This window comes from Branchiostoma floridae, chromosome 4 (genome assembly GCF_000003815.2).
Source record: "Branchiostoma floridae strain S238N-H82 chromosome 4, Bfl_VNyyK, whole genome shotgun sequence".
NCBI lineage: Eukaryota > Metazoa > Chordata > Leptocardii > Amphioxiformes > Branchiostomatidae > Branchiostoma > Branchiostoma floridae.
This window is the reverse complement of record NC_049982.1, coordinates 2277487-2290423: the sequence shown is the minus strand read 5'-3', so window position 1 is coordinate 2290423 and position 12937 is coordinate 2277487. Positions and strand designations below refer to the sequence as shown.

Genomic DNA, 12937 nt, shown 5'->3' with positions numbered 1-12937 from the left:
TTGTCCATCGTCACGGATGAACTTTGTGTACGTGTGTGTTCACAAACCTACTCCACCTGGTGACAAGTAAAATGTCTTAAACAGTATCAATGATGACAGGGTTAAAGGTCTAATCTTTGTTCCGCCTTTTTTTTTCCAGGAAAAATGTGACATCTTTGTGCCTGCCCATTTTCTGGGGTGGTATGCTAAAGTAAGTTACAGTGTTTACTATGAAACAAGGTCTAATTCTTTCATCAACACATGTGGACCGAATAATATTTGATTTTAACTTGATCTTAGATTTCTTTTTCATTTCATTTGTTACAAGACCTGTAGCTAGCAGGGTTGGACAAGTTTGCAACAAAGTCGCTTTTTCTATAGTGTTTGTTATAAAAAAAATTGCATAATTAGCTTGAAACCAAATTTTACAGGCCTGAAATTCATTTCTATGCAAGGTAACAATGTACTGTCAGAAAGGAAATCCTTTTATTTTTCAGTAACAAAAGTACTTCAAAGCATGTAACTGGACCAATGAAAAGATTGAACACTTGAAAATTGTGCCCTGGCCTGATTTAGCATTTTTACTTGCTCAGGGCATTAGGCCAATGAACTTGTCTCACCCTCACCTCACTAGGTTTACTTTAAGCTCTCTGACCATCCATATTCATGTACCATACATGTGTAGTGTGAATAGATGACTTGTTGGTCCATGTAGATGTTACGGAGGAATAGACATCCCCACTACTACCCACTCCTGACGCTGCCCAAGTAAGCTAGCCTGGAGTCCAGTCCTCTTAGCTGTAGCTGCTTCCTGCAGTTGCCATTCCCTGACAGTAGTGACTAAATTGGAAGACGACTAAAGCAAATAAGACTGGACTCCAGGCTACAAGTAAGACCAAGGAAGCTTTTAGCCTCCTTGGTAAGATCTAGATGAAATGAAGTTGATTTTTTGGTATACATTCGAGCATTCATATTGAGCATGCGTATCCCCAAAATAAGTTAAATATTCTTTCTCAATATCATCTTAAGGGTGACCTTGCAATGTCATCTATAAAAGAATAAATAAAGTCATGTTCTTGTACCCTGATGGAAGAATGTTTTTCCTTATGAAGGATGTGTGAAAGATTTGTGGACTTAGCTGCACCAGTTTATCATATCATTTCTCAGCCATTGTGAACAAAACTTAAGCAAGAGGTGGAAACTAAAACAAAAACCAGGGACGATATTAACTTGAATCAGGCTATACATTGAATTTCAGTCCCTATAATTTTGTGTGCCACTTTTTCATTAGAATTTGTATTCATATGGATATTCCAGTTTGGTATTGCATTTTTTTGGTATTCTGAGAACCAACAAATAAAATTGTTGTGGCCCATGTGTTTCTAATGCCTTGAACTTACAGAATATGCCCATATTAGGAATCATCATCATCATCATCATATTAGGAATGCCTGTTGCTTTCCAGGCAGAATGCCCATATTAGGAATTAATGTTATTTTCCAGGTATCTTGAGGAATGCCCATATTAGGAACATGTTTTGGTTTCCAGGCATTGATCCTGAGGAATGTCCTTATTAGGAATATGTATTATTTTCCAGGCATTGATCCTGAGGAATGTCCTTATTAGGAATATGTATTATTTTCCAGGCATTGATCCTGAGGAATGTCCTTATTAGGAATATGTATTATTTTCCAGGCATTGATCCTGAGGAATGTCCTTATTAGGAATATGTATTATTTTCCAGGCACTGATCCTGAGGAATGTGTGGATAACGAACGTGATCAGTGTGATGTTTGAGTTCCTGGAGTACACACTGGAGCACCAGCTGCCAAACTTCAACGAGTGCTGGTGGGACCATGTAAGGACTATTGTATAATTTTTTTATTCTTTTGTTTGATTTTTACTAGACATGTCATTACTTTACACCAAGGGAGTGAAACACTCTTTACAGCTTGTCTGTCTGTGTGTGTTTCTGTAACTTCTAATGTCTAAGGTAAAAAATGATACTAGCATCCGATTGACACTAGCAAAATCCTGCCAACCAAAGCCCAGGGACAATTCTCTGAGGGATGAAAATGTTTTGGAATCATTTTCCAATATGTTCTAATCATTTCGATTGCAACAAAAAAAAGCTATGAACAGAATGTAGAATACTTGAAGTTTTGTTTGTTTTTTGCCTGTGTTTTAATATGTGTGTCTATGAGCCTGTAGTTTGCTAGAGGGGGTGAAGTCTGCTATCTCTGATTTCCCTGTTTCCTCTGTTCCAGTGGATCATGGATGTGCTGATCTGCAACGGCCTGGGGATCTGGTGTGGCATGAAAACAGTGGAGTATCTCAAGATGAAGGTCAGATCTTAACCCTTGTCCTGCTGGCAATTTTTTACCCATATACCCTCCCTGTGCTGGGCATTTTTGACTCTCTTCAAAGTATGGGAAATGCTTTTACTTTGCTATTTATTAGTTACTTTGCATTTAAGTAACCCTATAATGTTACACATCAATAGAAAGCTGAGAGTCTCTACTTTTTAGTAATGTCTTGAAAGTTTTACCCTGAGTCATAAAAATGATATGCAAGGGTAATAAATCAATAAAACAAGTTATTTCCATAAACTTTTGTATCATTAATACCTGAATTTCATAAATAATCTTAGTATCAACACTACAACATTCCTATGACATATTGACAACATCAGGGCCACATATGCAGCAAAAAAAATTACCCAGGTATCACTGCAGGTGAGTTTATGGCTAGGTATTGTCCTGGGTGCTGATAAGGCTGTTCAATAGAATAATGTAACATATGATCAGCTCCATCTGTCACTAATTATTTGCCACATCAAGGTACTTAATGACCTCCACAAAAGTAACCAAGGTCGAATTTGCAGCTTAACAGACTGTCCTAATTCGTTTCCTGTTGCGTGGGGGGTAATTTTCCATAAAAATGGTAAAGTTCACGTGCATATCTTCTTTTCTCATGTTCGGCAGCATTTCTTCACCATTCTTGCCCAAAATTGGATGTTCTGCCTCAGAATCAGTGGGGAAAGGCTCCTTATGCACTTGTTACCAAGTTAACTTTGACATTTTAGCGACTAAACTAAGAATTTATGCCCCAAAACACGAAAAAAAACATGAAAAAACATATCTGCAGACGACAGTCGGCCATCTTGCTCATTAACATAATTTATGCCCGCAAAGAGCTCTGGGATTGATTGCGCAACCAGGATATTGACCCTTGACCCCATTCATGCAGCCCCCATCTTCTTCCCAGCTGTTCCTGGTTACCACACAGAAGCCACAAAGGTTCCTGTGGGGAATACCCCCAGCCGGTTATATAACCGGACCCGCACACAGGCACAGCATGTGCATCCGGTTATATAACCGGGCCCGCAGGACAAGGGTTAAGACAGTCTATGGCTCAGTCCATCGATATAAGCAACATCTTCAAGATATTCTTTTATACAAGAATAAAATGTAACATGCAGTGCAGGTATCTCAAGGTCTTCAAGATGTTGGTTTTCAAAAGAATGAAACTTCAAGCATAATACACTTCAAGAGTGAAAACGTGGGGCAGGTAAACTTGACAGGTACAGGACCATAATTTTGAATGTTACCTGTGCTGCACCATAGCCTGACTAAAATCGCGCCCCTAGCGGCCGGCCCTACGATTGCCGCCTCCCTAGGGGGGAGGGGGTCATTAAGCCCAGCCGGCGAGAGCTTGTGTAAACACAGGCTATGCTGCACCAGTGTAAGTTGATATTGCAGAAAAAATTGCCTCAATTCCTACCTAAGTACTGTAAATCTATTGTTTACATTTTCAGCCTTCAGACTTTGCAGCACGTTGGAGGGTCCATGTTGTCTTAAACAATAGTGGTCAATATAAAGAACAAAGCATATGTGCATGCTTGCAGTGTGATAAAGTGACCACAATTATCTTAAAATTTGATATCTGTAGCCTGTAGCTCAATAGGTACCTCACAGCTCCTTGTTTCATCCTGGGAAGGGCATCTCAGCTGGTAGGCTGCATTCATCTTTTAGAAGGGACATAAAATAGGGGTCCTGTGTTTCAGGAGGTGCCTTTAAGCATGTTAAAAGAGACCGGCCAGCAACCCCTCCCTGTAAAAATGTACCTGCTACTGAAACAACAAGGAAACTTACTTACCTATGTGCCACTTAGTACTTCAACTTTAGTACAAGGGTCACAGCAACAGCTTAGGGATTAAGATTTACTAATAGTTGACTTCGTTTTATCCAGTTGGGTCCAGTGTTTGAGGAAGTGTACATGTCTTAAGCACATTTAAGGGGTAATAATGTACTACAGAAACAGAAAGGAAATTGCTGTCCTATGTGCCACTCGGCACTACAAGATGAACAACTTTATCTTAGATATTAAGATCTACTTAAGTTGACTTTCTTTTATGCCCCAGCCGTACCACTGGCGAGGTTTGTGGCACATCCCCACGTACCGCGGGAAGATGAGACGCATGGTGGCACAGTTCACGCCCTACAACTGGACATCCTTCGACTGGAAACCTACCCTCAGTCTTAAACGCTGGCTGGCTGTCTTAGGCATCATCGCTATGGTAGGGACCCTCCTTCTCTTAAGATTACAAAGTGGAGGCTATATTCAATCTCTATAACTGGATATTTGTTCTCAAGTTCTGGACATTTCAAGTGACATCTATCACTCATTTTTGGCATCATAAGCATGAACTGGCAGTACAAGTCAATACTGAAGAAAAGTCACTTGAAATGTCTGGATATTTGGAACTGAGCTCCAAATTTTATCCAGTCGTAGGTATTGACTTCTCTTTAAATGTTGTAAGCCTGCATGTCTAACTTTATACAGGTACAAAGTTGCTGGTTTAAATCCCATCCTATCTTCAAGCTATCAGTAAATGCCCAGAAATTAACTAGCACTGGCACAGACTACAGTACATGGATACATAGAGAATAAAGACTCTTTTTAAAAGACAGCTTTTGTTTTATGTCCGCCACACATTTGGGACTGCATCTGTAAGCAGTGACACCTAGCTGCAGTGCAATGCGATTCAATCAGTACTGCCATGGAGAAGGTGACAAATGTTTGATGGAACAATTGTTGAAACTATTCAGATATGTACAGAATAGAAATTCTTTTCTATAACAATGTTATTCTCCCCACACACACATACAGGAGTTGAAAACATTCTATCTAAAACAATGTTTATTTCCCCCACAGTGGTTGATCGCAGAGTTAAACATTCTCTACCCCCCTCCCCACAGTGGTTGATCGCAGAGTTAAACACGTTCTACCCCCCTCCCCACAGTGGTTGATCGCAGAGTTAAACACGTTCTATCTCAAGTCCATTCTGTGGATCCCGCCGCCAAACTGGATCAACTGGGCGCGGCTCGCCATGTACGTCCCCGCCTCCGCCGTCGCCTTCAGGGAAACATTCCAGTTCCTCGACGACCCGTGAGTTCGCGACCTTTGATCATTGAACTGATGACCTTTGTGATGTACTTTTGGTTAATGACCTTGTAATGACATTGTGATGATGACCTTTTCATGACTCTAAATAACCCTTTATTTTATTACCTTGTAATAACATTGAATTGACCATTTATTTTATGACCTTTTAGGCCATTACCTATGAACTTTAGACTGTTGATGACCTATAACTTCATGTTACATTCATTTTGTGTTTTATATTGTGAGACTATGGCTTGTTGACCCAAATGAGCTAGCGGCTCATTGACATCTTTCTCTAAAGATCATGTTTAAATCTTAATGATTACTTATTCATCTGTGTTGTTTCCATGGCAGCACATGTAAAAAGTTTGGTCAGCAGGCGTGGATTCTGGCGGCCATCGTGATCACCGAGCTGCTCATTGTCATGAAGTTCGACCTGAACCTGCTCCTGCTGCCCTTCCCCGAGCACATCTGGCAGTGCTGGGTCGCTGCGTTCGTGGGCATCGCATCCTGGACTGTCTGGAGGTTCTTCATCAGGTAAGGGTCACAGGTTAGAGGTGACAGGTTGAGGTTTACAGGTTAAGGGTTACAGAACCTGCTGCCCTTCCCCGAGCACATCTGGCAGTGCTGGGTCGCCGCGTTCGTGGGCATTGCATCCTGGACCATCTGGAGGTTCTTCATCAGGTAAGGGTCAGAGGTTAGGGTTGAGGGTAAGGGTTACAGAACCTGCTCCTGCTGCCCTTCCCCGAGCACATCTGGCAGTGCTGGGTCGCTGCGTTTGTGGGCATCGCGTCATGGACCATCTCGAGGTTCTTCATCAGGTAAGGGTCACAGGTTAGAGGTGACAGGTTAAGGGTTACAGAACCTGCTCCTTCTGCCCTTCCCCAAGCACATCTGGCAGTGCTGGGTCGCCGCGTTCGTGGGCATCGCATCGTGGACCATGTGGAGGTTCTTCATCAGGTAAGGAAGGGTCACAGGATAGAGGTGACAGGTTAAGGGTTACAGGGTAAAGGTTACAGAACCTGCTCCTGCTGCCCTTCCCAGAGCACATCTGGCAGTGCTGGGTCGCCGCGTTCGTGGGCATCACATCCTGGACCATCTGGAGGTTCTTCATCAGGTAAGGGTCAGAGGTTAGGGTTAAGGGTTACAAGTCTGCTCTTGTGTGACCTTCCGGTATCGGACCGGGGTTTCTTTTACGATTTCTGAGGCCGGCGGGCAGCCTCAGCCCGAAGGGCTACAGTTCCGCTAGTAAACGTAGGACGCAAAACTTAATCAATATGGCGGAAAGCTGTTTACTGTCTCTTTCCGACAAACCTATTGGTACCGTCTGTTGCCTCTTTATTTTTGTTAGAATATGTAGTAAAATTTTAATTTTGGACCCGAAAACTATCATTTTTTAACACTTTTTTGATCGAAGCTGCTTTGAAAAAACGAATTTTCCCAGGATAATGGCCTACGTGGTAGAGAAGCTAAATTCTTCATGTTTGTGTAAAATGAAAATAAAAAAATTCCATGTGATAACTTTTTTGCAATCTCCGATGACGTCATTTCTTCGAAATCGCATGAAAAACGCCGCTATTTGGGTCATCAGGCGAAAAAACCGCATCACCGTTGCAGCAGACTAATACAAAAATGGTTTCGCTGGCCGACCAACTTCTCCTCGCACAAAAACAATACAACCCACGGGCTTTTCAGAAAATACGACATATCTATGCTCAGCTATAACGATCACCAAGCAATAGGGAGCAAAAGTTAGGGACACAACTGCGCACTTCCGGCCTATTACACCACCCTTCAACTCCAACTCCGGTCAGATTTGAACTCCGACCCGGAACCTTCCACGAGCACATCTGGCAGTGCTGGGTGGTTGCATTGCATCCTGGACCATCTGGAGGTTCTTAATCAGGTATGGGTTAGAGGTTAAGGGTTACAGGTAGAGGGTCTACTGTTGTGTACCCTCTCCTGAGTATATATGAGACTGCTGGGTCGCCGCATTCATCGGCATCGCATCCTGGTTCTTCATTAGGTAAGGGTTAAAGGTTAGGGTTAAGGGTTACAGGTCTACTCTTGTGGTGTGCCCTTCCCTGAGCACATCTGGCAGTGCTGGGCTGCTGCATTCTCCATCCATCGAATAAGGGTTAAAGGTTACAAGTTACAGGTTAAGGTTATGAGTTAAGGGTTAAGGGTTACAGATTAACAATTTACACAATACAGGTCATCACCCTGTGATGAACATCCAAGAAGAATGTGACAGAAGTTGGACAGGCATGGTAGTGACACTGGCACCCTGGTTTTTATTACAGTTCATACTGATACTCATATCATTGCAGTTCATACTGATAGGGTATACAGTTGTGTTGATTTGAAAAGGCAATTAGCAGGCTTGCTAATCATATGTGATGCAATGCCAATGATATAGGAGCAATATGTAGATTTGATTGACCAAAAATGAGTTTGTGCGAGTGTACAAATGTAGTTGATGTGTATGATGTTTTATTTCCGTTTAGGAGAAACCAGAAGCCAGAATCAGGGGACTGGAGCAAGCTGGCCCAGAAGTAGTCATAGGTACACATGTTGTGTGATGTCATCAGTACACGTGCTGTACATGTGTGATGTAGTAGAAGCATGTGTAGTATGATGTCATGGGTACTCGTGTTGTGTGCTCTAACCAGCTACTGCTTATTTAAGAAATAAATTCCCTTCTTTTTTCACAAATGTTGGCTGAAAGATATCAGGTCACATTTTCGTTTTATGAATTTGAGTCTAGGTGGATTTCTTTGCCTTAAAAGACTGGAAAGATGTAGTGTGATTTATATATTTTATAAAATGCAAACTTACATACACAGAATGATAAGAAACAAAGCATTACCTGATCATGAATGCCAACATTTGTAAGTCCCTGCTGCATTGGAAAGTCCTATTCTGCAAACTAACATTACTGCAAACTCACTTACTTTTGCGGTGGCTTTATTTTGTGGTAGAAGGGAAAAGGATGTTTTTGCTCTATTTTAATTCCTGAGTGGAAGCAATTCTGAAGTACAGTTGCCATTATGTTATTATAATACATAATGTATGTTGAAAACACATATTTGGGATGTCATGAATTCTCGGTGTAGAAGTCACCATGAAAAATAAAGCCACCGCAAACATCTGAAGGACAACAGTATCATGCATGTTTTTCTCATTGTCAGCATGGCTTGAAGTGTGTTCTCTGCATGACCCCAAATAACCTCCTCCTGTTCCCAGCGCTCAAGAGTCTGCATGGTGATGGTATTCTGTCGTTGGTACCTCTAACTTCCCTCCCACCTTTACAGCAGTGAATTAGGAAGAGGGCTTGAAATCTGTAGTTGTTAAACTTAAAGGCTTGCATGAATCTATGTTGCATGTCTATCTAACTTGACTGTGTTTAGATGAACTTTTGACGAAACATATTTCTTTCAATATTTCCCCACAGAATACACCAGAAAGTGCCACATATAGACTGAAAGGATCTGCCATTTTGAGGTCAAGTTCAACAAGTATCAAATATCGAGATCAAGGTTCAAAGTGGAAAAAAGTCGAGGGTCAGATGCTGGAAAGGTCAAGGGTCAACAGGCAGCAGAGGTTAAAATTGTACATAGGAAAGTGCAATGATACATTTTTTGTGCAAACTTGAACATTCACAATCACAGATTTTCGGTTTAATTGGCATCGATGTGAACAAAGAGTTTTTTTCTGTTACAATGTTAAGAAGTTCTTTGCCTCAATATGATTACGGAAGGGGCCATTCCCTGATTTTCCGAGTCCTGTAATGTGATATCTAATGGTCGTGTGATCATGCCATATTCAGAAAGGTGCAGATACCAAACACTATATAATTTATGGAGAAACTGTTTCTGTATTTTTGCCAACTACTGGCATTTCTGTTTTTGATGTAGAAACCGTGCCCTATGGCCATGATGGCTATGCAATACACACATGAATATGTTTTCGCAGGTACATTTTTACGGAAAGTGCCCTCACAAAATCGAAACTCCTCTGATTGAATTTGTCACTGCAATATTACTTAACCGTAGTCTAGCCAAGTTGTAGTTGGAGTCAAAATTCTGTTCCAAACTTTTGACTGTACTACAGCAGTCTTCTTCAGGGTTCAAGTGACCAAACAATGTTGACATGTGACCTTATGTACATGCGGCATCAGCAGGTTTATATTAGATGGTTGAATACTGACAAATTAATAAGGTGTACATGTATATGGTAACAAGATACCTGATTGGTTGCTATTACAATTGAATAAACCACCGAGTGAGCAAACCACTTGTTGGTTGGCCAATGATGTTACGGCCACATAAACCGGGGCTTCTGATTGGTCTCAGTTGTCTGGCAGTATTATAATTCTATGGCAATGCTTTCAGAGTTTTAGTTGATTTTGTGTATTTTTTTCTTAGTGCTTTATTGAAGAGTGGAAAATGTTGTAGATATATATTATGTAGTTCTATACATATATAAGATGCCAAGAGGGATGGTGCAAACATAGTAGGTGTAACTTTCATTTTATCATCTTGGTGCTCATCTTAGATCTACGTATGATTGGTGGAGATAATTCTGAGAGTTGAATGTAGCAACAAAATATTTTGGATATGCCAGTTTAATTGATCATCACATGTATTGTTTTATGTATCATTTGAAAGATTATTTACCTCCCCTTACAATGGCACTAATGTGTGTAAGGGGCACTTGGGAAGATTTTGTGAATGGGTCAACAAAAACAAAGTGCGAATTGTGACAGCTACAAACAGTGTTTGTTTATTTGTTTTTATTTCACATCAGTTTTTTTTTTTTCTTGACATGACTTTTTAAAAAAAGAGAAAATTGGAGAATGCTGGCCAGATGTTGACCAGACAATATTTCAGAATCTGAAGTTTTTGTCTTTTTTTTTCAATGTGGCACAGGTAGAAATGCCATAAATTGAGAAGGCCACACATTTTAAAGTGGCTGTGTGAAAATGACACCTTGACATTATTGTAACAAGATATGTCAGATGTAGCTTCCACCAGGCCTCTCTTTTTGGATCATAGAATCCAGCAAAAAATGTGAATATTTGCCCAGGAGAGTCATTCAGCGGGAAGCCCAACATTTCCCCCTTCGACCAATGAAACCTTATGGTGGCCAAACTTCCCTGACAAATTATAGTCTCCTTACAGTTTGTAGTTAGCTTGGTAGAGACTATGTCAGATTAAGGAATTGGTGGGAATCCAAGTTTTAGTGTGCAGTGAAACTAATCTCCAAGCAGATCCTACGGTGCCATAAGATATAGTAGCAAAGCTGGCCAAGGAGTGTAGCCGGCTAAGGGAGTCAAACAGGCACCGGGAAGTTTGATACTATACATTACGCACCGTGGATTTGGTTGGAGATTACAGTGAAACCTCATAGTTCTTGAACAAATGCATTGCAGCCATCCATAGATATATATTTAGTTCATTTATATGGTGCTAGTTAGAAATGTTGGCCAACTAGTCCCCGTCACTGTCTTTATATCTTGAAACTTTTGGGGCGATATGAAACTATCCATGGTGTAAAGTACTTTCCAGATTGTAGGATATTCCATTAAAACCTACATTTGCAGTTCTTGATATTGTCCTTCGTTGAGTCTAGAACACACTACTCAGTCTACTGACTACCTAGTCCCATTTTCAAGGTGAATTAGTGAGTGAGTAAGAATGTGTATTAGAGTGAATTTAGGTAAGAGTGAGATGAGTGTGAGTGTGCATGTGTGATTGAGTGAGTTAGTGCCAGAGTAATTAAGAGAGTGAGAGCAAGTTATTAAGTATGTATGAGTGTGTGTGATTGAGTAAATGAGTGAGTGGGTAGATGTACAGAGCTCTCTGGTTTGATGGGTATCTGAGTGAGTGGGTGACTTAGTGAGTGAGAGAGAGAGAGTGATAGGTCAAATATCTCTGTACATTTGTTAGCAGAAACGAAGATGCCATAAAGTAAAATATTACTTTTTTTTACATGTCATAACTGATGTACATATGTACCACTTGGAACAGATTAAAATGAAGACACAAGATCCTCCTAGATGATAGCCGGGGTACCATCCGGAAAGTAGTTCGCTCCGGCGTTCATCTTACACTATATACAGTCGCTTCTAGCTCTGACATTCATAATACACAATATACAGTCGCTTCTCTGTGTTTCAGAATCGAACATAGGAGCGAACTACTATCCGGATGGTACCCAGGCTACCTAGATGACACTACTGGCATACAAAAATAATTTCCATACTTTTGCAACATATACCTATTTCACTCACTCACGGCCCGTACCTATTTCCTTGGCTCTTAATCAAGTGGAAATCTGACAACATTGAATCGTGTTTACCAAGGCTCTGCTTCCATGCTCATCTTCCAGTACTAGTCTGGCATTTATAATTCAAATCCGAGATAAAAACAAATAGAATTTGTTGAGATCTTATGTTTACGGTGTGAATAGCCAATTTTTAATCATGTTTCAATTAAGATCAATTGCCGTTTCTACATAATGTTTGTCTTAAAGTTAAGTTAATTCTTGCTGTATTGTAAGCGTAGAAAAATTGATAAACAATTCATTCGTTTACCATCACGATAATAAATCATGTATTTTCCACGGTTAGTGTTCCATGAGTTTAAATACAAGAATGCTCCTACTAATTGCACGGTCTGGGCACACCAAGTAGCTCACGTTTCGCCAACAGCTACATCAACACCCCGGCAGAAGAATATCACTACGGACTTCTTAAATTTCCCCAGGGTCATTTTTGATGAGAACCCGGCCATGTAAATTTCATACGTGACGGCTTCGCTGGAAAACATATTAGTTCAGATGAAGCACGGGTAATTTTCTTGGCACTACAATATCGTCACAAATCAAAGGGTTTTATAACAGACCGTGCATGAAATGGGTCAGGAAGCCAGCTGATTAAGATTCGAATGATTCATTAAATAGTGTGACAAGAAATTTAGAGTACATTGATGAGGTATTATAATAAAACTAATCTGTATTGCATTATAGCCTGGGTACTATACGGGTAGTAGTTCGCTAGCTCCTATGTTCACTTCTGCTCTGGAATAGCATAGAAGCGACAGTATATAGTGCATATAACAACTGTTGGAGCGAACTACTATTTGGATGGTACCCAGGCTAGAGGTATGATCTTTCGAAGCAGGCCAAGCCCTATGATTCAGACTCTTGGAAATTCGTTTTCTCTTTTTTTTTCTGATGGTATCTCAGTTCTTAACGGCGATCCACAATACACCGGTGTCAGTGCACTAGAACGGACATGTCATTTAACCAATTTCCTTATTTCATACACCTAAGTTTTGAAAAAAAAATCATATTCCTAATGCAACTAGACAAACCATCGATCTTAAAACATATCTGCTCTTTTATCTCCACTATAACAGAAAAGCGAGGAGAAGTTGAATTTATCCAGCAATAGTCTCATTTTGTATCTGTGAACTGTATCTTTTCGACATGTCTTGTTGTGACC

General features: G+C 40.5%; 1 protein-coding gene across 4 annotated transcripts in view; it reads left to right on the top strand.

The window, feature by feature from the left end:
• Positions 1–9000, top strand: part of LOC118413246 (phosphatidylserine synthase 2-like) — a 14225-nt gene extending 5225 nt beyond the window's left edge. For 2 of the 4 annotated variants that reach the window (XM_035816486.1, XM_035816485.1), the window contains 8 exons: positions 140–190; positions 1724–1837; positions 2247–2324; positions 4403–4558; positions 5285–5430; positions 5782–5964; positions 7935–7992; positions 8882–9000. In XM_035816486.1, coding sequence (XP_035672379.1) covers positions 140–190; positions 1724–1837; positions 2247–2324; positions 4403–4558; positions 5285–5430; positions 5782–5964; positions 7935–7986 — 780 coding nt within the window. In that variant the 3' untranslated portion in view covers positions 7987–7992; positions 8882–9000. Of the gene's footprint in view, positions 1–139; positions 191–1723; positions 1838–2246; positions 2325–4402; positions 4559–5284; positions 5431–5781; positions 5992–6136; positions 6388–7934; positions 7993–8881 lie in introns of all 4 variants that reach the window. The other 2 variants (XR_004830856.1, XR_004830857.1) reach the window with 2 other exon arrangements.
• Positions 9001–12937: the final 3937 nt, after the last annotated feature.